Raw genomic sequence first — 26,407 nt, forward strand, 5'->3', positions numbered from 1 at the left:
GCTATATATTAATCTTTACCATCGATTTATCTTTTGACTCTGTTCAATGCTCTGTTGCCTTATTAGACTTAAAAGCTTGGCAGTTTCAGAGAGCTCATCACATTCACTCCCATGTACCAGCATAAAAAAAACAGACCATTGCTGTTAATTGCAACACCACGAGACCACAGTTCTTGGGCCCTGCCTTCATAAACTAGAAATTCAGCCTCCTAGACCCCGCTATGATACTCATCACCCTCCATGACAAGACTCTGGCAAAAATGGAGCACTACCTATATTTCCTACACTCTGTTGATATGAATTCATTTTCACCCGCTCCCTTTACTGGGCAATTTACAAGACCACAGCAGGCTCATGATCAACACTGGGGTCCTAGACAGCTATGCTGCATGCTGGGGGGTGATTTTTTCACTTAATGTCAGATCACGAGGTCTGAACTGACAGAAACAAGTTGAAATCTCCTATTGAGACTCCTCAAGATGCTCACACTGAAAATCATTGATCACCTATCTGTTTTGAATTATTGTTGCCTACTGACATGTCAAATAGAAGACATTGTATGTGTTGCCTACTAAATTATGCATAAAAGAGCCAAATACAAAATGTAAAATAGACTCTGTAAATATGAAGGAATTTGAAATTGGAAGCTAAGAAGAACGCTGCAAACCTGAACTAGAATTATGGGAGCATCAAAGAGATTCTAGCATGAAACATTGGTGTGCGCATTGCGAGCATAAAAGACAGAGTGATATGCTAGAGCAGATCTTTCTAAACTGAGGTTCTTCCTTGCACTAATAATTACATTTGTATTAGAAGCCCATCTGGAGGGGGTGCTATGTGATGTTGCGGTTGAAACCTATGGTGTGTTGATCTCTCCGCAAGGTTGTGTAGCTAAGCTTGCAGGGCTCTTGTTCTGAGAATCCATCTGCTAAAAACAGAAAGGGCGTCATAGCCCCAGGGCTGATATTATGTTGCTTAATGTACTTCTGCCTCCATTATTACAATGATTGTGTTCCAAGTTCTAAGCCTGTGATGACTCTGCATTATGTTCCTGCATTGTATTTATGTTATCATTTGCCAACTTGAACTGTGATTGAGAGGCATTGTTACAGAAGAGTGAAAAGATCAAAGTAAAGATCCTTAGAATATTATGTTTTTTGAAACAGAGAAGCAGATGCAGTTATCACTGGGATTATTCATCCTTCTTATCTTCAACCCTTTGAACGTTTTTACGATTTATAGTGCTTCACAGAAACTCATTGATAAATCTTGCACATTTATACCTAACAAACCTGGGGCTGACCAGGCTACTCCAAATTTCAGAAGATACTTTTCCATTAATATGAATCGTGTAGTCACAGAAGCAAGCTGCCTCAGTTTGGCTTCTGTACTTAGTAAAACAATTATCCCTTCCCTAATTTAGACAAAAAAAGAACAAGGGTGGGTTTTTCAAGAGTTGATGCAGTCGGGCTAGGGTGGCCTTCTTGGTCCTGTCAATTCCTTGAGCTGGCCTCATGATGTTCCATCATGTCAGCTGGGTCTTTCTCGGATCATGCCACTCCTCCTGGCAGGTACAGTCCAGCTTCTTGTGCATGCAGGTAGGCTTCCTTCGCTCTGCATGTCAAATAGCAAGACAGTTCTGTAGGTAGTTTCCCGACCCTCCAACTCTAGCTTTTTGTACATTCTGAAAGTCCTGTTTCAAACAAACTGTTTTTTTTTTTGCTGTTAAGTAAATTCTTTGTTTGTATTTATGACTTTCAAAATTGGTTGAGATTCCAGCTCTGCGCTCACTGCCTACTCTTCCAGTGTAAATTCATTGTCATATTGCTGGTTCTGAACTGGAGGAGGCGATTTTGTTTTTGTGCCGTAAATCACTGTGGCATGTGTCAATGTGTGCATGATTATATTCTTGTTTCAGGCCGAACCCTAACCTTGCTTACACCCAGTTTTGCCAGTCACTGACTTTGTTAGAACACACTCATAATTGCTTTATTACCCTTCCTGCTTTCTCATATTTGCTTAAAAATGCACCATTTGCCTACTATTTTTACAAAAGTTTCTCGGGGGAGCCCCCCTTAGGTGGTTCGGCCTTGCTCGCTGCGCTCGGTCACCTTACCGTGTCACAAGATGAAGATGGTCTAAAAGGTGTGTCACCAACATGAAAAGTTTGGAAAGCTGTGCACTAATGTAATCTCCTCCTGCACTGTTGTGCGTTACAACCACTTGATCTTTTCAACTTCCTGAAGCTTGTGACCATTGTTGTTGCAGCCATTCCTGGAATGGTCTCATGTGAAGCCATATATTGGGGACCAGGTGTATGCAGAACGCCATCATCCCCATGATCTTGCTCGCTGTCCTCACTGTCAGAACTCGCCCCTTCTGGTAGTGGAGTTTCTCCTTCAGCAGAGCCAGTGTTCTCTTGTCGCTGGGGAACACTTTGCTCTGTATGGTGTTGATCTGTGCCGCTAGGAAGATCTTCTCTTGCTCTGGTTCCATTGAGGACTTCGCCCAGTGTATGGATAATCCTAGGCCTGTTAGTGTCTCCGTGACCCGCTGTGCATGTTCCTTGCATGTCCTGTGTAAACTTGCTTTTATTAACCAGTCGTCGAGGTAAGAGTATACATGGATCCCTTCCCTGCGCAGGTAGGCTGCCACGGCTATGAGACATTTGGTGAAAACCCTTGGTGCAGACTTTAGACCGAAGGCTAGGGCTGTGAACTGGTAGTGTTCTTGGTTGATGGTAAATCTTAGCAGATGTTTGTGCTGCCTGTTTATGGGAATGTGCAGGTAGGCATCTTTGAGGTCTATGGTGGACATGAAGTCTCTGTCCCTTATCTGAGGAATGACCTCTTGGAGGGATGTCATTTTGAAAATGTATGTCTTTATGTATTTGTTTAGGAACCTTAGATCCAGGATGGGTCTTAGTGTTTCGTCCACTTTTGGAACTAGGAAATAGTTTGAGTACACTCCCTTGTTCCTTTCACTGAATGGAACTGGTTCGATGGCCAACTTTCGGAGGAGTTCTTGTGATTCCTCTAGGAGTAGCGCTAGTTCTTTTCCTGAATGCGCCTTACTCTTTGGTTTTCTGTTTGGTGGTTTCTTTTCCAGTTCTATGCAGTATCCGAACTGTATGATGTTGAGTATCCATTTGTCTGCAGTTATCTTCTTCCACTCTTGGAGGAAGCGTTTTAGCCAGCCTCCTACTGGTTTTACATGGTCGTTGACGTTTGGTCCGTGTAACTCCCTCTTGATGTGCTCCACCCTCGGAGGGGTCGTGTGGGTGGGCACGCTTTGCGTGACAGAGTCACTTTTAGGTGGGTTGTTGGCCACCTCTCCTTGTTTGCCCCCTTCCATTCGCCCTCCCGCTAAAGGACTGGCCCCGAGGCTGGTACTGCCAGGTTTGCTTCTGCTGCCCCTGCTGGGATCGATTGTCGCCCTGGTGTGCCTGCTGGAATGTCTGGTGTGATGTTCCCGGCTGGTTTCCTCCCCATCCGTTTGGTCTCCGTGTCGGGGTACACCTACTCCTCCCTCTGAACCGTAAGGCCCACATGGACCTTGCAGTTTAATTTTCTTTCTTTAGCTGGCCGAGTTTCTCATCCACCGGTGCCCCGAACAGTGTCTCTCCATTGAAAGGAGTGCTCAGAATGTTGTTCCGTACTTCCGGCTTGAAGTCTGAGATCCTAAGCCAGGCCTGCCTTCTTTCTGTGATTCCTATTATCCTAAGTCTGCTGGATGTGTTAGCCCCATCCAAGGCCGTTTTCAGGCAAGCATTTGCTATATTTTTTCCCTCCTCCACAGGTGTGATGCCCTTTGCTGGTATTCCTCGGGGAGGTGCTTGAGCAGTTGCCCCATCTCGTCCCAATGAAGCAAACTGGTGTCTGTTCAGTAGGGCATTGGAGTTCGCTATGCGCCAGTGTACTGCTGCATTTCTCTCCATTTTTCTCCCAGTTAGGTCCATTCTCCTACTTTCTTTGTCTGGTGGAGGCCCTGACGTTGTTGAGACGTTTGCTCTCTTTCTAGCTGTTGCCGTGATAATGGAGTCCGCTGTGACGGCTCACTGGATGTAGGGAGGGTCCTGAGAGGAGTGTTTGTATTTTTTCTCCGTCCTAGGAGTGTCAGACCTGCAGGTCGCTGGGTCCTTGAACGCCTCCCTCCCTTGGTCCATGACACTCGGAAGCATGGGGAGGAACTGACTCTTTGTTTGAGTGGGGAGCAGGGTCTCCAAAAGGAAACATGCCTTTGACTTTTCCTCCTCCAGTTTGACTCCATAGGCCGCTGCAACGTTTTTGATGACAATGTTATAGGCCCCAATGTCATCTAGTTGCGAAGGCCTTGAAGAATAAGTATACACAGGTTCTTCTGGGTTTTCGGAGTCGAGGTCCTGCCAATCCAGGTCCTGTGTCATTGAGGATGCCAAGCTGAAAGTCGTTCGCTGGTCATAGTCGCCTTCTTCCTCATAGTATAGGCCCTCGGGAGTTTTTGCGGCTATTCGGCGTCGAACTCCTCTTCTTTTACGACGATCGTAGACAGGGGTTTGACAGAATCGTGAACCTTTTCATTTTCTCATCGAACTCTCTTCCTTTGCAGGATGTTCTCCATTTCGGCCTCGAGCCTTCTCTTTTTCCTCTCCATTTCGGTGGTATGCTCTGCATCGAGCGTTTCGGCCGATCTCTTAGACTTAGTCGTCGAAGCGACCTTCGGGTCCCTCTCCTTCGAAGTCGAGCGGTCCTTTTCGGGGACGTGCTTCGACAACCGTGGCTTTTCGCCGGCCTTCGCCGCCTTGGAGTCCTTTTCGATGGATCCGCTGGGCTGTTTGTCCTTGGATGCAGATGCGGCCGTCGAGGTTTTCGGCACCAGTGCTCCTTTCGAGGACTTAAACTCAGTTTTGAGAGAGTCCTGATTAGGCTTTTGAAGAGTCTGTCGGGGTTTAGGAGTCAACGTCTCTCCTACCTCTTTAGATGCCTTCTTATTGGTCTCTATGACCGTGTAGTCATCTGGTCCCTCAGCGATGGTTGTCCTCTTAGTCGCTGGAGAGGCCCAGGTCCTGAAGCGACAGAGGTTGCATGGTGTAGTTGGCTCTCCTCGGTCTCTCTCTAACCCGGAGTGTCTTCGGGGTGAAGGCTTTGCAATCCTTGCTCTCGTGGTCGACCGGTAAGCAGTGGTTGCAGACTGGGTGCTGGTCCTTCTGCGCGTATTTGTGGTGGCAGTTACGGCAGAATTTAAAGGGTGTTTTGTCCATTCCTGCGCTCAGGGGCCTCCTGGGTGCGCATTCTGCGTTGGACGTTGAAGATCTCGAAGTTCTCCTCCTTCTTAGTCGTCCCGGCTTGGTGATCTTGTTCCTCAGTATCTTCTCCAATCTTTTCTGTGGAAATTTCGCCTTTCTTCTTCTTTCCTCCAAAAACTCTGGAGCCTTTTGGTGACGATCCAGACCCAAGGGCGGAAAAAAGAATCTAAAGATGGCGTCCAAAGGTGGGAGCTACCGCAGAAAGCGTGTCAACGTCACAGGAAGTACACCAAAAGGTGGGACGTCGACGCCCACCTGGGCTACAAAAAAAAAAAAAAAAAAACACACTACAGTTTCGGACCCAACCACTAGACCGCCGAATAATGCACAGCATAGTGAATCCAGGAAAGATTCACACTGCAAAACTATATATGTCTCTTACAGATACACTGTTACTGAAGGTAAGTAAATTGTTCATCTGAAAGAGACCGTAGTTATAGATTCCTTACCTTAGAATTAGTACCCCAGCAATGCCGACCCCGGAGGGGGGTCTGCGAACTAAGTTCAGACCAGGAAGTCCTTGAGAACAGAACGGCCGAAAAAGCCATCTCTCCGGACTTGGACGTCCAGGCAGTAATGCTTGGTAAACATATGCAAGGATGCCCATGTGGCTGCCTGACAGATGTCAAGTAAGGGAACTCCACATCCCAAAGCAGTAGTGGCTGCCATCGCCCTGGTAGAGTGGGCGTGCAGTCCCACCGGAGGTTGCATTTTTAGCCAAAGAAAAGCAGATCATAATGCATAGGACAATCCATCGGGAGATGGTAAGTTCGTGCACTGCCCAACCTTTCTTAGCGGCCACATAGCCCACAAAGAGTTGATCGTCCACCCGGAAGTCTTTTATGCAGTCAAGGCAGAAAGACCAAGCATGCTTTGGGTCCAGACAGTGGAGTCTCTCCTCTTCCTGGAAGGGTGCGGAGGCGGGAACGTGGTGGGTAATGTGATGGTCTCCCCTTTGTGGAAGGAAGTAACCACTTTGGGCAGAAAAGAAGGCCTAATATGGAGGACTACTTTGTCCAGATGGGCAGCAAGAAAGGAGGGTTTGAAAGATAAAGCCTGAAGCTCATGCACCCTGCGAGCAGAGGTTATGGCAAGCAAGAGAGCAGTCTTCAAAGCAAGTAGACAAACAAACAATCTGGGGACTTGAAAAGAGCAGGCTGATCAGGAAGGCGTAGAAAGGTCTAAATGGCCGAAAGATAGCCCATAAGAGTGCTCAGAGAAGAGCCCTGCTGGGCCAAAGAAAGAATTAAGAGGAGTACCTCAAAGGGGCAGAAAGGGGATCCACATCCTTTGCTGTGCACCATGCCACAAATGTGTTCCATCTACAGGCATATACTGTTTTGGTGGAGGGATTCCGGCCTGCCAAGATAACGTTACAGACTTCGGGAGGAAGGTCGAAAGCTGTCAACGGTCGCCACTCAATCTCCACACAAGGAGATGGAGGCTGGAGGACAGTCCCCTGCTGCTGCGACAGAAGATCCTCCCTAAGAAGCAGTCTGAGCAGAGGATCGATGGCCATGCTCAAGAGCTGTGGGTACCAGTCTCTTCATGCCCTGTCCAGGGCCACAAGAATGACTTGGGCCCGATTGCGCTCGATCATCAGCATTCTGGGTAGAAGTGGTACAGGAGGGAAGGGGTACACTGGAAATCAGAGCTGCAACTAACAAAACCTGTGTCAGAAAAAAGCTGAAAACATGGCCATTTCTCCGCTAATTATGCGGTGGCTCAGCATTTCACTGATAGAATTCTCCTTTAGCGCTGGGAAGCCCTAGGGCAGCTATTCGCTCTACAAATCCCTGAAATAAAATAGATAAGGCTGCAACTCCACTCGCGACGAAAGGAGTCGCCGAGCAAGTGCTGCATTGGAAACTTCAATGCGCAGAACTGCTGACATAGCGCGTTCTCTCCCAACTGATGCACGAAACCTTGCACCACCTCCAAGTGAAGACGCCATTCGTGATCCAACATGCACCGGCAGCTGAGTTCGTCCGTCCGGGCGTTTAGGGAACCTGTCAGGTGTTGAACCACCAGGAATATGCCCAGATGTTCCAGCCATGTCCAGAGGCGAAAGGCCTATGACCCCCCCCCCCCGGTTTGTTGCAGTACCACATGGCGGAGGTATCGCCTGTGAACTCCTGCAGAACTCTTCCTTTGACAGAAGGAAGGAATCCCTTCAATGCTAGACGAATCGCCCAGAGCTCCAGAAGATTGACATAGGGTACGGACTACACCGTAGACCAGAGGTGTCTGATCTCCGCCTCCCCCATGTGGCTGCCCCATGTCAGGAGTGACGCATCTGCAACCCCTGTGAACTGTGGTTGGGGAAGGGAGAGGGATCTGCTGTTGACCCAATCAAGGTTTGGGAGCTACCACTGCAACTGACGTGCAGTCCCATCTAAGATCTGGACGACATCGAAAAGATTCCCCTGATGCTGCGCCCAGTGGAACTTCAGGTCCCACTGCAGAGCCTGTATATGCCATCTGGCATGATCCACTAGCAGAATGCAGGAAGCCATGAGGCCCAGCAGCCTCAGTGTAATGCTCAGCAAAATCAGGGATGGCATGTCCTACATTTCACATACATTGCACCCTGCCAGCAGGGGTACCTTGGGTCTACCTCTGTAGAAAACGGAGGGCAAAGCACCACTACCCACTTCTGCAAGCTGCCACTGCAAGCTAATTTCAACAAAAAAAAACATAGGTTCCATCATTGTCTACACTATTATTACAAAGCTGCTGAAAACAATTTGAGGTAAACACCTACCGTTTTCACTGCGAGTCCTCCTCTGGGCTGAGGTAGCAGGGGCATAGGTTGAGCTTGCAGTTGCAGGTTTCTCTTGTGAATCCTTCAGAGAAAATATAGATAATTATACAATGGCACAAACATTTGTAAACTACATTTTTACTTAACAGGGCACCAAGCTGTTTCATAAAATTATTGCTGAACAGTTACTGATTTCTATATGTGGCCCACAACATATAAATAATTTACAAGTAAAAATGTAGTGATACATCATTTAATAAAAGAATTTGGTGATACATTTTAACTATGAAATAAGACCGAAATGGTCGTTTCGTGGTGCAGAGATGAGGCTGTTCATTTGTAAACATATTCAGATGAACTGAGCAATCTGAATTAAGACTATAGCCTGCTACAGCCCAGTCACAACCCCAATGGTAAAGATACAAAAAGCAGGCTGAAAAGAGTTTTTCATCTGATAAGTATCTTCTGTACTCATTATTCTGAAATTTCTATCCATAGAAACTTGTGGCCACAGCCTGTACTTGGTAGCAGAAATTGGCAAAATGCAATAAAATTAAAGTCACGCGAGCACTGCAAGTTTTCAAACTCCAATGTCTGACCCTCACTGTGCCTCGAATTTTCTGGGTAAGCAGGTTAATATTACACAGTAAAAAGTTGTGGGCATAGACAGCAAGTCAAGTATTCGGCACAATGTAAGACTGTCACTACTTAGATGAGTAACCCTCTTCTAAATTTGCCCTTAATCGCTGCATTGGAAAAGACACAAAAATTGAACAGAAGTAGATATGGCGAAAAAGGACCATATTAAGCAACTATCCAAAAAGCCCTGTCGAGTGAGTAGCACTTGCAGAAAGCATGGTGGGTTCGTGAGAGACAAAGTAATGTCCCCTATAGCAGGCCCAGTTCTAATGAAGCAGAGTATATGCATTCTGAAGGACGCTGGTAAGAATACCATTGGAAACAAATAAGCAATTAATGGTGTTTCAACTAGGTTTAGAGTCTAATGTTACTAGCTTGGAGCCCATAACATCCTAGAACCTGCAGTGAATTTGAAAGAGTTTAGGGGTGAAGGTTCAATCTTAGGAATACATGGACAAAATAGACAGTGGTGCACATTGATGATAATTCCACACTATAGTGAACTGTTACTGAACCCTATTAGAAGCAATAACATTTCTTTGTGAAATAGACAAACTGGAGTCTAGTCCTTAATTTTGGGAATCGTACTCTGGCATCCTTGTTTTCCGAAAATGACAGTCAAGTTTATTTGGGAGACTTCCTGTAGCAGATAATCAGGCACAAAACTTGCAAAAGCAACTGAAGGATCTGCACTACAAAAGTAATAGAATATTGCTGTAGCTTGACTTTACACTGGCAGTTAAAGAGGAGAGACATTCCTACAAAGCAGTGAAGAACAAAAAATAGCAAAATATTATTAATCCAGTATTGGGGTATCTTTCATAGATTCACATGCCTGAATCATTCCCCGTCGCCGAGGCGGGAGTCCCACGGTAAATAAAAAAGCACTTCCAAAAGCACTTTGTAGTAGTAGGCCCTAGAAAAGGCCCGAGGCCTAGATTATAGTAGCCTATCTACCTCATTATGCTAAAAAGACCAAAGTCTTTGCTCCAACCAATCAGCTTACAGTAACCCTCTAGAACCCTCTCTGCAGAGCCAGCTCTCCTCAGATTTTCACTGCACGTTGTGTGGAAGGGAGTCTCCCTGAGTCTTGACTCCGTTTTTTCTTCAGAGCTTCAGAATGTCTGACAAGAAGGCCTTGTTTAGACCTTGTAGAACCTGCGAGAAGAAGAGGGTCCATGTGGATGACCAGCATAAGGACTGCATTTATTGCCTTTATCCCAAACATGAGGCAAAAAAAATTGTAAGATCTGCCACTCCTTCCCTTCTAAGACCTTAAGGGATAGGGAGGCCAGAGTCCTTTGGTGGCTTAAATCCTCTCCCACGGAGGATTATGATAGAGCCTCTACCTCTAGCAAGAGGGCGAGGTCTCAAGAGGATAAGACAAGTGTGGGGAGAAAACATGCGAAAACCTCCCACTCCACTGCAGGCTCTTCACAGAGATCAACATTCTGTCTCTGAAGCCTCAGCCACCAACAATTCCTCAAAGAAAACCGTGAGAAAGAGTTCTACTGTCTCCTCACCAGTGACTACTATTTCGACTTCAACCTCCTCTTCTATGGCTATGATATCTACTACATCTATTACTTCACCTATTGGGTCTACAAAAATGTGTATTGTGGCTAAAAGAACTCTCGTAGACGAAGACATAATCTTCAACGAAGCCTTCGTCGTCTAAAAAGAGCCCATCGACGAAGTCATCGACGCCACCGTCGACGACTGTCTCGTCGACGAAGAAAGCATAGACGAATCAGTCGACGGCTGCCCCGTCGATGACGAGCCCGCCGACAGTTACTCCCGTCGACGACTAGCCCGTCGACGGTCGTCCCGTCGATGGCAAGACCACAGACGACGGTTCCTTCGTCGTCGACGATAAACCCGTCGACGACAGCATCTTTTCAGCTGACGGCTGCACCTTTGTCACCAGTGCCATCCAAACTGATGGATTCAGCTTTACAAAAGCCTGTTGCTGGGAATCAGACTTTTTGTACGCCACTTTCCACAAAGAACTTTCAACTCAAGGTTCTTATATGTCGCCACTTATGCCCTCATCTTCTAGAATCTTACTCCGATGATGATGATTTTGAGGACGATGATAATGAAGGAGCTTTTGGTGTGGCGCGTCACCCATCTGATCTCATCATTAAGTGTCAAGACGATGATGAAGACGACACTTACACAGAGCATTACTACCAGGAGGAAATCATAGTGCCTCATGCTTTGGAACATCAGAGACAGCCTAAGGTCTCAGAAGTCACTCAATTACCACCTACTTTGATACAGGACTTACAGGCTATGCTGGCGGATTATAAACAACGCTTTCCGCCACAAATGCCTCAATCTGGTACTTCTGTTCCTCTACCTCAAATTCCACCGCTTTCTCCAGTCGTGGAACCTACGCCACCTGATTTGCCTCCGCAAACCCCAGACATGTCATCAGAAGAGGAAGTAGAAGACTGAGAGTTGCCTAACGTACCGTCATCAGACCCATGGGATGAATACGTTATCCTCATGCCATCCCCTCCAACTCCTCAGCCTTCAGGATTCCCCACCTGAAGATGTAGGTGGGTTTCAAAACCTGATGCAGAGGGCATCAAACAGATTTCAACTCCCGGTGACAGTGGAGCAAACGGAGTGCATTCTCCATGATTTTAAAGAGGAAACAAGGAAGGTGTCTAGAGCCATTCCTATCATTGACTACATTTGGAAGGAGGGCCTAAAGATATTGAAAAACCCTGCATCTGTGCCTGCTGTGTTGCCAAGAATTGAAAAGAAGTACAGTGCCCCGCTCACTAGTCCGGCATTCCTTATTGGTCATCCACGTCCGGATTCAGTAATCTCTCAGGCTGCGCAACAGAGGTCGAAAAACCCAGCTACCCCTATTTCTACACCACCTGATAAGGAGGGGCGATGCCTAGACCTTATTGGGAAAAAGTTTTCCACTATGGCTGCAGCATCCATCAGAGCGGCGAATTCTTTGGCGATTATAGGGCGCTATGATAGCCAAATGTGGTCCGAAATGGCTGGTTTCATATAGACCCGATTCCAGAGGACAAGAAGCAGGAAGCGCGGAAAATTTTAATGGAAGGAGAGCGCGCAGCGGCGGAATCCATCGACTGCGCATTAGATATTACGAATACAAATTTCAGACAGTTAGCAGGAGCGGCTGTCTTAAGGCGTCAAGGGTGGTTGAAAGCCACTACCTTTCGTCCAGAGGTCCAATTGATAGTATTGGACATGGCATATGACGGAGAGTCTCTCTTTGGAAAACATGTTGACGAAGCTCTCCAAGCAATTAAAACAGATACAGATACTGCAAAGTCTCTAGGGTCGTTGCAGTACAAAAGAGGAGCGTTCAGAGGTGCGAGAGGACGCGGTTATTCGTCGAGTGGAAGTTATTACCAACAAGGCAGGCAATACCAACAGCAATACCGCCAGAACTATCAGTCCTCGTATCGCCAGTCTGGATCGGCTGGTTTCTCTCGCCAAGGAGGAAGAAGGCGCACAAACAACCAAGGAGCCTTCCATACCATACCAAAGGTGCCTTCCCAGTTCCATCTAAATGAGCCAGTCAAGCTGAAGGTTTTCTTTCCACATCCTACAACCCCGGCTGAAAGAACATTGCATTCTTTAGACATTAAACGATGCTTAAAGTTCTATCTCCAGAGAACCAAGACTTTAAGAAAGTCAGATCAACAGTTTGTAGCTTATGGCCAGACTACATTGGGAAAAGCGGTCACTAAAGTCACAATTTCCAGGTGGATAGCCTCCGCCATTCAGTTCTGTCATAAGGCTAACCGACCGTTGACAAGATCTGTTCGATCTCATTCCACAAGAGCCGTGGCAGCGTCTGCAGCTTTGTTTGCAGGAGTGACGCTTGAGAACATTTGCCGTGCTGCGGCATGGAAGAATGTCCACACGTTTACAAGACACTACTGCCTGCAATCAGCAAATTAGGATGATGCGGCAGTGGGCCAAGCTGTTTTACGTCACCTGTTTCCATAAAGAATACATTCAGGTACTAACTTTGGCTTATTCTTATATAAAGTACATATAATTCAGTATATGGTTTTTTAATATGCAGATATATTTAACATATTATGTGTTTCTATGGTGTATAAGTTCCTATTCTGTAGGAAATTGCACAATTTACAATGTCGAATCCGATCATGTTTTGTTAATAGTACAATCTTTATATAATTGTTGGTTGTTAATTATGCATTCATGGGGGTGCACTACAATAAGTCTCCCACCATCCGCAACCGACTTTGCCTGGTTTACTGCTTGCTATTCTGATTCAGGCATGTGAATCTATGAAAGATACCCCAATACTGGATAAGAAAACAAGTTACTTACCTGTAACTTCAGTTATCCAGTATTGGTATCTTTCATAGATTCACATGCACCCACCCTCCTCCCGGAGAGTCAGTTCTCTAAGTTTGGGATACTTGTTCCCACTTGTGCTACAAAAATCTGAGGAGAGCTGGCTCTGCAGAGAGGGTTCTAGAGGGTGCTGTAAGCGGAGTAGTTGGAGCAAAGACTTTGGTCTTTTTAGCATAATGAGGTAGATAGGCTACTATAATCTAGGCCTCAGGCCTTTTCTAGGGCCTACTACTACAAAGTGCTTTTGGCACTGCTTTTTTATTTACCGTGGGACTCCCGACTCGGCGACGGGAATGATTCAGGCATGTGAATCTATGAAAGATACCAATACTGGATAACTGAAGTTACAGGTACGTAACTTGTTTTCATCTTATGCAATGCTGTACATGGCAAGGCTGCAGACCACTCATTGCAGCAAAAAGACTATTTCTGCCAGACCTCGCCTTTTCTCAATTAAATTAAAGATACCGAGGGATGAGGCAGTGTTGCAACGTAGCAGATGCCGACACCTCACTCAGTAACAACTGTTATAAGACGGTACACAGGCTTTATGGGCCTTCATCAGGCAAGGATAGTTGCCAAGACAAGTAAAGATGAATATATACATTATGAAAAGCTGGCACTGAATCAGAACTTGGCCACTCATGATTTTTTGGTGCACCCGTGGTGGGGCTGGCCAACTGGAATTAATATACAATTTGTTATTTGACTCAAAAGGAACTACAGATTGTCCCTTTACACATTAGTGCCATCATGGAACACAGATCTCAAAATCATATTTCTGGCCCTCCCCACCAATGAGAAGGTGTGTAAGATGATGGATATAGTACCATTGTTAAGATGCAAATGATTACCATGGGCACAGCTGTGATAAAGTGCCATCTTTCTTGCATTAGTATGCCCCCACTTTTTGCTGAACTGCTGATGTGCTTCGACTGAGTGTGCTCTGGGCTCTTGCCAACCAGGTACCCAGGGCCTGTGTTGCCTCCCTAAAGCTGTGTTGAAACAAAACCCAATGGGCACCTCTGGCTACCTATCAGCCCCTAGTAAATGGTACCCTAGGGACTCAGGGGTCTTCTCTGGTCACCATGCTCTAAGGGCTGCAGCACTTATGGTGCCACTCTTAGGAACCCTGTACCCAGACACCTACACACTGCCTAGCTGTCTAAGTACAGAACTAAACAGAGAGTCAACATGGCACATCCCTGAGTGCCATGCCCACAAATCCCACTGCCCTGGCATACATCAGTCACCCCTCTAGCTGGGTGCCCTATGCCAGTGGTGTGGGCACAGGTGTATGAGCCCTGTGCCCCTACAGTACCCAGGGCCCTTCCTGGGCACTGCAAGTGCAGTGCTGCCATTTAAGAGTATATGGTGCTGGGAGGTCGTCGTTACGAACTTCACAGCACCATGATGGCTTCACCGAAGGATGAGGAGTTTGGTATCAAACTGCTCAGCACATTAAGCCCGCATTGATGCCAGTGTGAGGTTTAATGTAAAATGCATGGTTTTGCAGGCTGTGAGAAAGTGCCTATTTTGGCACGTTAGCCCCCACATTTAGCCTGGGTTCAATTGTAGTGCACAGATCCATGCCATCCAGGCCCCTGTGCCATTGCTTTTTCCCTAAAAACATATCCACAGTTGATACTTCTCCCCCTGTAAGTCCCTAGTAAGTGGTACCCTGGGTAACTAGAGCCTGAGAGCTGAAGAGGGTCCCCTGGGACCCCAGCCCTCAATGGGACCATGCCACTGCCCTTGCAGCTTGCATACCCGTGAGGTGAAAAATGACGAAGTCAACATGGTATACTGCTTGGTGCCACGCTAGCCAGCACTGCCTGGAGGCATAGGTATGTCACCCCTCTAGCAGACCGTACAGCCCTAAGGCAGGGTGCACTATCCCACAGAATATTAGAGAGCACATGGGCTGGGAACTGGACAACTTGAGTTCCACAGCAGCATGATCGCTTCACTGAGCACAGGAGTGTTTTGTACTAAACTACTCCTCTCAATAAATCCCTTCTATCTCTTTGTAGAGAGCCCCTGCTCTCTAGGACCAGAAACAATGCACATTCTGGGCAGAGGATTCACACCAGGGATGGGCCAGTGCTCGAACAGGGAAGCGTCCAAGGCCTTACCCCTTTGTAAAACGAGCCACAGCCTTTGCTGCTGGCAGCCCCTGGTTCACACCCCCACTTTGGGTGGTAAAAACAGCGGGAAAACTCCAAAGAATAGGAGGTGTGCCAACATCTGCCAACTCTACCCCGAAGGTGGGAGAAGCGAGGTGAAGCACATATTTCAGTGCCTGGCATCTTGAATATGGGGAGACACCACCAATCAGGGCTAGGTCTTTGCCCCCTTCCACAGGAGGGTGGCACCATAGAGGGTGTAGACACACCAGGTAATAATGTTAAATGTCACAATGGATGATAGTCTGTGTGGGGACCCACAGTGACATTTGTGGGTAGAATTTAAAGGGGTAGCACATTGGCTTGGGTAACTACAGCAGAAAATAAATGAACCAGCCAAATGCACTGCCTCTCATCCATGCACAGTAAAAGGAATTCAAGAAGGAATGAGAATTTCCAAGGCTGCAGACAGATCTAAAAGCATATGGGCACATCAGATGGCGTATCTGGAGACCTGCCTGAGCAGGATCAAAAATGCCATTACCTTCACGAAAACGGGAGAACTTGAAATGTACGTATCTTTCAAGAAATATATTGTGGAAAGGAAGAAGACACATTTGCTTGCTGTTAGGTAAATTAGAGGGCTCTGCATTTGGCTTTTTCAGCAAACGTATTACCACGGCTGGGTTATCACCGCTCCAAGCAAACAGCAGCAACCTGGGGCTACCATCAGATAACCACCACAGGCGACTTCAAGCAGTCATCTCAGCTAACAGTAGTCAGAGGGAATGCCTCAACATGGGACACTACGAAATAAATAACAGAATGGCAACAGATCGCACCATGCATGCCAGCTCAAGACAGGAGCAAGCATGTGTACACTGCCAATTAGGTTGTGCCTAATCATCCCTGCAAAGAAAAATAAACAACTACTTTAAGCTTATCAAAGAACGATGAGCCCTAAACAATGCAAAACAGACTTATGAATGGTGCCCCAACGTTAGCCTTCAACTGTCAAAGTCACATTTCGAGCAACTTTGCCTTTAAATTATGACATGAAACATATTATGTGGTTGAAACAATACAACTAGAAAGCTGATGTTACCTATGGGCCATTCTCTTAAGCACTGTTTCTCAGTGTGCCTGGATTTTGTGGTGACAATTCTTGATAAAGGGGGTGTATGGGGACTGGTCATAGAAAATATGTTTCCAACTAAACATTTTAGGCTATAAACAAATAGGGAAGGCGGCCACTAGGTAGCCAATTAATCATCATGCCACAACTGGAGTTTGATACTTCTCCTACACTCAATTATATGGTAGGATAGTGGTTTGTTTACAATATTGTGACCAAACATAGATACATTGTAATAACAAAACCAGAATCTGGCTTGAATTTGGAATTAAAAAAATGTCCACTTGAGTGACCCTAAAACCACATGAAAACGTAAAAGGCAGTTCACTTTTTATGGAGGGATGGAAACTCTTACAATTACCTATACAGTATATGCTCACCTTCACAACAGACTCGCTTTCCAGTAAACTGGAGTCTTTCACAGAGGAGCACACCATAGAAGATTCTAAAAATAAAATTACAAAATCAAGGTTAAAAAAAATTTATGTGAACAATGGAATATAAAACAGCTGAAAAAAAAACTTTTAGAGTTCTAAAGAGCAATTCAGGCAATTATTATACAGATGTTAAGAATGAATTACTGCAAATTACCATTAGCAGCCTAATGTATAAAATAGTGCCTCTGCACTGTCTTCTTCCTGCTACTGACCAAATACATCAAGCACTGGAATACACACACTGCAAACGCGCACACACTGTTCTGATCAGTAGCTTTCCCCATTTAACTGTACTCAACAGCACACCAAAAATGTAACATTAAACCCAGATACAATCTTTCTCAACCTACCTAAACTAATCCTTTAGCAACAAAACCATGAATGCAGCACATCAGTTATAGAATTAGCTACTACCGATTAGACAGTTCCAGAACAGCATTTAAATATGTACGGAATAGGAAGAAAACTGCAACCACCTGGGTAGAATCAACTAAAGGGGCTGTCAAGCTACTTTAAGTACAGCATCAAATGGACATTTGCAAATCGGTTCTGCAAATACTTTCAAACCAAGTACGCATCTCCCTCCAACCATAAATATATCCCACTGCTGATGGCTGCTCATGCGATTTCCCAATTTGACTTCAGGTTCTGCTTGGCAGGGGGCTGCATGACAAAGCAGATATGTACATACTTAAGAATTCAAAAATCTAGTGTTTAAGCTAAATAAAGGTGTTGCAAAGTCATCCTGTGCCCTGGGCACCCCCCGACTTTCTGCTGACTGATGCTGGTGGTAACTGATTTTGACTGACCCTGAGCTCTGACTAACCAGGCCTAGGGCCAGCGCTCAGATGAAAGGAACACATTAGAATACAGTTAAAACATCCAACATACACTAGGGTACACTATGGTATGGTGAGATACCCCTGTAATTGGCATGACCTGCCCCATAGGACCCCTAGTATATAATAGGGCAGGGAATCGACACTACCTAAAAGTCCCCAGTACCCTGGGGTATGGCAGTTTAGAGGCCAGTCGCTTTTTCTGCACTAGCATGTGTGCAGTGCTGAAGCCTGAGGTCAGTTTAAAAGCAGCACTGGGTGCCAGGACTGCTTTTAAACAATAAATTGTGCCCAAACTAGATTGTGGTGTTAGGGGCACTTAAAAGTGGAAAGCCTTCAGTGTTTTGGCATATTAGGGACCCCTGGGGTCTTCCCTAGGTATCCCAGGGGTGGGGGTTCAGTTATCTATAAAGGTACACCCTTATAAAATTAGTTTTTATATGCCTGGTTAAATTGAAATTTCACATTTCACTCCCCACATTGTGTTAAAGTGGTGCTCAAATTCGACTTTGATGCTAGGAGCACTGGGTAAGAGGATCTTCAATACTTCTGCAGATTCAGAAACCCTAAAGTCTCCCCTAGTTGCACAGGGGGTGGGGTCCTGTAGAAATTAGGGAACTACTTATAAAATGTGTTTTTTTATAAGCCCCGGTGCTAGAAAACTAGCCCAAGTCATTGTCCCCATTGCAAATCCCATGGCCTATAGGTTAACATGGCAGGGAGTTGTTAAAGAATAACTCCTGATAGGAAGGAGATAGAGCTACCTTTCAAACTCTTACTAGAATGGTAGGGAAAAATCCAGCAATATTATATTGTTGAATTTCTCCTAAAGTGTGCATACAAGAAGTTATAAGACGTTCTAGTTTTTAAGTCCAAATTCAGCCTTCCAGTGGTCTGCCTTGATTGGTCAGAGTTAAGTGGTTTAGCCAGGCTGCTTTGAAGAGGTGATAAAGAAATCCTAGGGTTAACCACTCTGCTGGGAGGGCAGTGTGCTGGTCTATAGGAATGCCAGGTCAGGGGGTGGAGTTGTAAACCATGCTCTTCAAAAGGAAGAGGAAAGGGCCTGGGTTTCAGTTTCACTTTAACACTCTTGACCCAGTCAGGGCTAGGCTCAAGGAAGGTATGTGCAGATGGTAGGGGGAGAGTCCATGGAGAGAAGCCATCCCAGGGGTGTGTTTAGCCAGCTCTTACCTCCTTGCTGGAAAATCAGCCATTATGAATTTGGAAGATTGGTGCACTCTGGGACAAAATAATGCCACACTCTACAGGATGTGGTCATAACTATGATGAGTTACCCTGCTCTTATTGGTCAGAAGTGACCTGGTGCTTGATCCAGAGAATTTTGAATAAATATCTGAGAGGGGCAGAGCCCTCCAGATCTGCTGCTTGAAACTGAATAAAGCAAGAAGTGACTTGCTGAAAAGATTTTGCTGTGCAAGGAACTCTAAGGCCTGACCTATGAAGACTGCGCCATCTGAAACTACAGCCCTGTGGATTATCTTGCTGGAAAAGAACTAAGAGTGGACTCCCTGAAAGCTACAGGTTAAAATAAGCTTAACTGGAACATCACCAACTAAACCTACACCTTGGAGACCCATCAGTGGACTTGTCAGGGTTTTGTTCAAGTGGATTGCGGAACTGAAGTTTCACACTTTCAAGGGCCCTCTTGGAGATTCCAGAACCTTGGACTGTGTGTTGGATACTTTGGGACCCACAAGCAGAACTTCAGGAAGGAGTTCTAACTGGGCCACGCCTGCTGGGAAAGGCGCCACATTTGGTGAGATTCTCCAGAACCATTTTTAAAGGTGTCCCTGTCAGAGAAAACAAAATGACTAACAGGGGCACTGGTGGTTTCTAAGCACTAGAAAGTGACTAATCTTTAAAAATTCATATCTCTGGTTCCCTACAGTGGATTCTTTTCGTTTTGGTGCCATTTAAAAGATAAAACTATTACCCATTTTTATTAATTTGTGTTGTATTTTTATTTTGTGTTGTGTCTTAATTATTTACTGAAATGGTGTTTTTAAACATTTATACATACCGGTCTTTGAAGTTAAGCAGGTCTGCTCGCAGCCACGTTACCAAGGGTTGAGCATAGGAACAATTTTCTAAGATCTATGCTGGGTCCTATCATGTGTTAGTGGCCTTATTGCCAGTGGCAGACCTACACTAGCCCCTACCAATAACCCACTTTTCAACAATAGGTTCCTGCATAAAGAGTCATCTCAAGGGGGCGTGGCTGAGGCAAGGTCCAAGATGGCGCACCTCATCTGAGCTCCGAACTATGATGTGGACTACTACCGCTACTTAGCCGTGTCATGACTGCTGTTCAGAACTAGGGACATGTAAAGTTTCAAGAATAGGAATAGCCAGGTGATCCGACCACAGGAGAGGTAAAGGAGAGTCAACAGCTAGATTAGGCAAGTTAGAAAAAAATTGCATTGAGTGCGTGCTTAAGCGTATGTGTGAGGGGAGTAGACTGACTGAAAAATCTGAAGACCTTCCAAGTCCGCAAACCAAGGTGGCAGCCATGGGGCACATAGTGTCATCAAATTATAGATTAATTTCACCAATGACTGAAGTTTGAATAGCTCAAGGCGAGTGGTGGCAAAGCATCAAACAGTGATGTAATGAAGCTGGATGCCGAGCCCAGAGGCCAATAAATCAAAATCTCAGAAATTGAAAATGTGCTGGAAAAGGTAATGGAGAAAAAGGCCACCTCACAACCTGTGATGATTAATTCCGTGAACGTGCATAGCACAGGCTGTTTAAAGATAATGGCAATTCCACTCCCTCTTTAAGATTGCCTACTCGGCCTCGCAATCGAGAAGACATGGGGTAATGGCTGAGAGAATATCTGGTGCTGAATTTTCAGTAAGCCAAGTTTCTGACAACAAAAAACGCACTTGTTACATAGTCTACAAGATAGTTGTACATTTCAAACTTATGCTAGACTAATAAGAGACACTCAAGGGGGGAAAAAATGGGCCGTCCGTGAGGCATAAGAGACCGCACTCACCTTTGACGAGGGTGCCGGTGCGATAAAGAACAAGGATCCGCACTTGTCACAAGATAATGCTGCACAAATGAGATCCAACATATGATGACAGGCATGCAGTAAGATGGCCGCCAAGTTTCACATTTGCACACCCAAGCCCCACCCAAACTCAGGGCTGGTCAGACAAGACTGCCAGGTCTGCTTAAGGTTCCTAGTCCGGCCTGCTTTTGTTGCAAGCCTGAAGCCCAAAATACAGGTCTTACTTTTCCCCCACTTTGAAGAGCTGTGAAGGGCAAACAACTGTAGTACAGATTAACTAGCATCTGAGCATTATAATGGAGTTCTCCAGCAGCCTCACCACCACACCGATGAAAGAAAGGAGAATACAATGGCAGATACTATTCACATGAATATTTAGAAGATTCAAATGCATACTCAAAAAACAAGAAAATAGAAAGGAAAATTGGATATACCGGGCTTCATGTTACCCAATAACGAAGAAATAAACCCTAACCCTGAATATACTTTCTAGTCATAGATTCATAATTGCTTTAATCCCCACAACAAGCAAAGCTAAATTGTCAACCCCTACCAACTATGCATACATCGAGCATTTAAAACACTTGCATGCAAGATAACTATCAAGTCGACATCTCTGGGAGTTCTTACCTTGACTGACTGTTATTAAGTTTTTAGAAATCATTGCATACAATCTCCTAGAGGATAAAGAAAAAGAACCGTGTTATTCAGAATAGTGATGAAGATTAGCAGAAAAGGGAACAGATACACAACGTGAACACAAAGGTCTGCAACACAACGTGAACACAAAGGTCTGCAACAGGCATTCATATATCACAAACATCCGCTGCAGTTTGCTGCTCAGCAGCAAATTTGCCTCTGCAGCAAAAAGGTCTTGAGAAGAATAAATAAATGGGCTTGCCTGTGACTTTACAATTACACAAAAGTTGGTGACATGCATCCGTAAACTACATCACTGCTAAGATGACATCTTTCCCCAATAAAACCCGTGCTTAAGATAGAAAACAGCTGTGTATGTGTGTGTATCATATATAAACACACACACACACACACACACACACGCACAGCATTCTAATTTAATGACATTAAAATATTTTTGCACAACAAGCAAAATAGAAAAGGAACATTCTAGGACGTATTTATTCTCGGTTAATATGCGAAATAACCACATTGAAATGTGTATTGTAGTAGTGAGCCTCAAAAGCTGGATCTATAAACGAAAAATTAAAAACAGTCTTAACGTGCTTCCTGATTTAGTACGTTTTCCAGAATTATTACATGTAAAAACCAGCATTTAATTTTAGATTGCCCCACTTCCTAAGCAAAATGAACTGTCTTGTCCACTAATCTACATTAATTCCGATTATATTGTTGTGCAAAAAGAAGTCTTTTGATTTATGGTATTTGTTCAAGAGACTACTAAAACCTTTCAAAAATGCAATTAAAAATACAAGCTGGTACTGCGACTATAGCTTGAATTTTTCAAGAGACAATTGTAAGTCAGATGGGGAAAAAAGTATTAACGCCTGAAGTTACTAGAGCATCGGTGAAAAGCAAAATGGAAAATGCACTAGAGAGAACAAACCGAAATACGGAAAAAAGTTAAAAGCAGAATAAGAGTGGCTCTTAAAAGCACAAGAATGGTGTGACATGCTACACACCTGTCAGAAGTGGGTAGCTGTTCAAACACAAAGTGTGTTGATACTTTACATTGTAATGTATGAGGAAACGTAAACAGATCAGCTTTAATATTAACTACCAGTTTTTTTTTAGCTCTTCTGGTGGGGGAGAATCTAATGACAAGTTTATAAATTTAGAAAAAAATCCAATAGTGAAAGGGAAAAAAATGGGCCAGGCCAATCAATTCATTTTACATGGATGAGTGAAACTCGGACAAGTCATTGGACAATACCCCAGAGAACAGCAAAGACATGTCCCAAAGGTAGTTTTAAAAAATATACACATTTCACAGCCCCGGTGCACAGAAGAACGGTAAATGGCACTAACCTGAATGCGGCAAATCACTGTGTCCCATACGCCTATGCGGTAATATGCATTGCTATAGGCAGCACTGTAAGACAAGCTAATTGCTAAAAACTGCATCCTTAATAACATTAACATTCTCAGCAGAAAAACACCACAAAATAAGAGGACAGACTTTCAGTACATAAGGAAGCTGACTTGCACGTAATCACAAGAAAGTCCCCACCCCGTATGTCATTTACCTAGGTTCCTTTACAGAAAAGTTCTGTACTCCAAAAAGTTCTCCGAGCAGATCATTAGAGCAGTGGACAATATGTTGCTGTCTCTCATCGTACAGCTGTTTGGCCATAATGTACTGACCAAGATAGTATATAACCTGAAATACAAGCGCAACGCGTCAACGCTTGAGAGAAAGCCAAGTACAGTGGCGAGCGCACAATAAAGTAACAGGTGTCATCAATGTACATTGAGTGCGCCATGATAAAAAGCAAGGACAACCTACCTCCTTCATTGTAAAGGTGTCATTTTGAGCACCTGCAAACTTTAGTAACTTCAAGAGCAGGGGTTTGGGTTTAACCTGAAACAGAGAGTTACAGAGGTTAGCAAACCAATAAAACCCAAACAAGCGACCAACGCTAGCTATCCACAATTCTATTCCCAGAGGTCTATGAGACTGGCCCAAAGCACAGTGAATTAGGCAACAGGACCAGAGAGAAATACAGGAAAACATGGACAACCATAGTTCTTTAAATGTAGACAGGTCCGAACTAGCAGACAATGCGAGATTTGCAGATGTCAAAGTAAATTAACTATTATAAAAGTGAAGATCCATCTGACAACAAATCAAATATCACACGAACGTAAAGTATTTAAAAAAACAGGACCTTACCAGCGCCTCGTGCTCAGAAGCCAGCATAGAAGTGCTTAAGGAGCCTGCGGCTGAAGACATTTTGGTATTGCACGGTTGCCTACAATAAAATAAAATAAATTGTTTTCAACCATAAAACACAATGGGAAAAGATGGAGTCAGCGCAGAGCAGCTGCTGGTCAGAGGCTGAGCAGCGGAGAGCGCAGTCAGCGAGCGCCAGCGACATGTTCTCTCTCACTGCCATGGCACCTGCAGCAGGCTGTGGCTGAAGACAGACGGGGGATCCCCAGCTTTACCTAAAATAAATAAGGGAGCAGTGGATAAAGTGCTGCAGTGTTTAGAGTGCTGCGAGGGTGAGGCGCCGCAGCTTTAAGTACAGAGCGCGGGACAAGTCGGGGCTAGACCCAGCGGGAGCGCTGCAGACATGTCTGAGCATGACCGGCGGAGGGGCGGTGACTCACTGGCAGCTGCCTGACTCAGAATCGCCACCGCAGCACTACACTGCCAGGGTGCTTCTTCGCTACACCGACCGCGACCTGCTCACATTCGCCGGCAACCTCGCACCAACTATCCCAACACATGCTGTCCTTGCACGCTGCTGATGCAGTCTCTAGAGCCAGTGCTCTGGACTAGACTGTGGACTGGCAAATTGCAAATATAATACCCGCTGCCTCCGTAAACTACTCAAGTGAGTCGCACCCTCGCTGTACTCATTGATGCCCGCTGCCCCTGACTAACACCCCGAACAGATCAATAAAGTCTGCCGTCGAAACCCACCAAACGAGGCGCCTTGGTAGGCCTCACCTCAAGCCCCGGCCTCGCGTGCGTAACCTCGCAGGGAATGATGTGCATCTGTCGGCTACAACCTCCAAGAAAGTTCGAGGCTGTGGCCCGGGCCGTTCCACCTAGTAACCAGTATACTGACGCACTTTGAATCCCACGGATGTTGTTGTTTAATCGCTGCCCCTCGGCTTTCTTCGGGTCTCCTCCTTCTTCACGCAGGCTCCGTGAGTTTCTTCCTGCACTCCCCGCTCGCAGCGATCAGCGTCTCTGTCCCACGACCAAACCAGACCGAAGCAGCGGCATGCCGAGCTGTAAACAACGCGTTCCGCCGACTCCGTTTCTACTCTGCTCAAGTCTCGCTTGAGAGGGCGGTTGTAAAGTAAAACACATAAGTTCCCACACAAGTTATGTCACCAGCCGGAACAAGTATTGGCAAAGCCAATTATGCCTCGCCTGTGGGGGACAGCTATCTGGAATCGTCAATTTATTTATGTATTTATTTTATGCGTTTTTATATAGCGCGGACTTTACCCGAAGGTGTCAGAGCGCTTGACATTAGGAAAGAACTGATACATGAGGAGAACATTACAAGTGACATATTACAAAAGCAAACGTTAAGTTACATGAGGCAAAAATGACAATTGTGAGCAAACAAAATACAAGAGGTAGCAAACGGTGCATTACAGGAGGAAAAAGTGATGTGTGCAGGTTAAAAAAGCGTACAAAGTACAAGTAGAGGTATAGTGCTGCAATATATGGCAGACACTCAAACACAAGAACAAACATTAAGTAGGCAGTGGTGGCACTTGTGCAAGTATCTAATGCAAACAAAATGTAAGAGGTAGCAAACTGTGTTACAAGAGAAAAGTAACGTGTGCATGTTACAAATGAGTACCAAACACAGGTCGAAGGATACTACTGTAATAAATGGCAGAACATACTGGAAGGCACTTCCATAGTCCTGGAGAAAAGGATTCTCTATAGTGGAGGGTCTTCCTTCAGATAATAGAGAGGGTGTGAATTACATTTGGAAGTGTCTTTGAAGGAGGAGAACTTTGAGGTCAGTTTTGAAGGCCTGGGAGTAGGTGGTGGTCCGGAGCGGAGGCAGAAGTGAGTTCCAGATTCTCACCGCGTTGCCTGAAAAGGATTGGGTGAACGCTTGGCATAACTACCTGTTCTGAATACAATCGCCGCCGTGAGGGGAACGGCTCATCGGTTCTTTAATCCTTTCTGGGAGTGCCGCTCCAGTGGTCCCAGCGCCGCCGTGAGGGGAACGGCCATCGAAGTCACAGCAAGCCACCTCCGCCGCGGGGACTACACTTCCCAGCTGCCCCGGCGGGTGTGGCGCGACCAACGTGATGTCATCATCGGAGCGCCCCTTAAGAGGGAGGAGCGCCGAGCCAGCGCTGTGAACGCTTGGCATAACTACCTGTTCCGAATACAATCGCCGCCGTGAGGGGAACGGCTCATCGGTTCTTTAATCCTTTCTGGGAGTGCCGCTCCAGTGGTCCCAGCGCCGCCGTGAGGGGAACGGCCATCGAAGTCGCAGCAAGCCACCTCCGCCGCGGGGACTACACTTCCCAGCTGCCCCGGCGGGTGTGGCGCGACCAACGTGACGTCATCATCGGAGCGCCCCTTAAGAGGGAGGAGCGCCGAGCGAGCGCTGTGAACGCTTGGCATAACTACCTGTTCTGAATACAATAGCCGCCGTGAGGGGAACGGCTCATCGGTTCTTTAATCCTTTCTGGGAGTGCCGCTCCAGTGGTCCCAGCGCCGCCGTGAGGGGAACGGCCATAGAAGTCGCAGCAAGCCACCTCCGCCGCGGGGACTACACTTCCCAGCTGCCCCGGTGGGTGTGGCGCGACCAACGTGACGTCATCATCGGAGCGCCCCTTAAGAGGGAGGAGCGCCGAGCGAGCGCTGTGAACGCTTGGCATAACTACCTGTTCTGAATACAATCTCCGCCGTGAGGGGAACGGCTCATCGGTTCTTTAATCCTTTCTGGGAGTGCCGCTCCAGTGGTCCCAGCGCCGCCGTGAGGGGAACGGCCATCGAAGTCGCAGCAAGCCACCTCCGCCGCGGGGACTACACTTCCCAGCTGCCCCGGCGGGTGTGGCGTGACCAACGTA

At 45.9% G+C, this 26,407-nt stretch overlaps 1 protein-coding gene across 4 annotated transcripts in view; it reads right to left on the reverse strand.

The window, feature by feature from the left end:
- MDM2 (MDM2 proto-oncogene) overlaps positions 1-24,756 on the reverse strand; it is a 79,192-nt gene extending 54,436 nt beyond the window's left edge. Inside the window, exons 1-7 of one of the 4 annotated variants that reach the window (XM_086919000.1) lie at positions 23,792-23,926; positions 23,517-23,595; positions 23,130-23,204; positions 22,870-23,003; positions 21,275-21,321; positions 16,712-16,776; positions 8,049-8,130 (exon numbers count right to left, since the gene is read on the reverse strand). In XM_086919000.1, coding sequence (XP_086775126.1) covers positions 8,049-8,130; positions 16,712-16,776; positions 21,275-21,321; positions 22,870-23,003; positions 23,130-23,204; positions 23,517-23,576 — 463 coding nt within the window. In that variant the 5' untranslated portion in view covers positions 23,577-23,595; positions 23,792-23,926. Of the gene's footprint in view, positions 1-8,048; positions 8,131-16,711; positions 16,777-21,274; positions 21,322-22,869; positions 23,004-23,129; positions 23,205-23,516; positions 23,596-23,791; positions 23,927-24,272 lie in introns of those variants that run through there. The other 3 variants (XM_086918999.1, XM_086918998.1, XM_086919001.1) reach the window with 3 other exon arrangements.
- Between the last annotated feature and the right edge of the window lie 1,651 nt (positions 24,757-26,407).

The sequence above is a fragment of the Lissotriton vulgaris genome, chromosome 1_1 (assembly GCF_964263255.1).
Source record: "Lissotriton vulgaris chromosome 1_1, aLisVul1.2, whole genome shotgun sequence".
Classification (NCBI taxonomy): Eukaryota; Metazoa; Chordata; class Amphibia; order Caudata; family Salamandridae; genus Lissotriton; species Lissotriton vulgaris.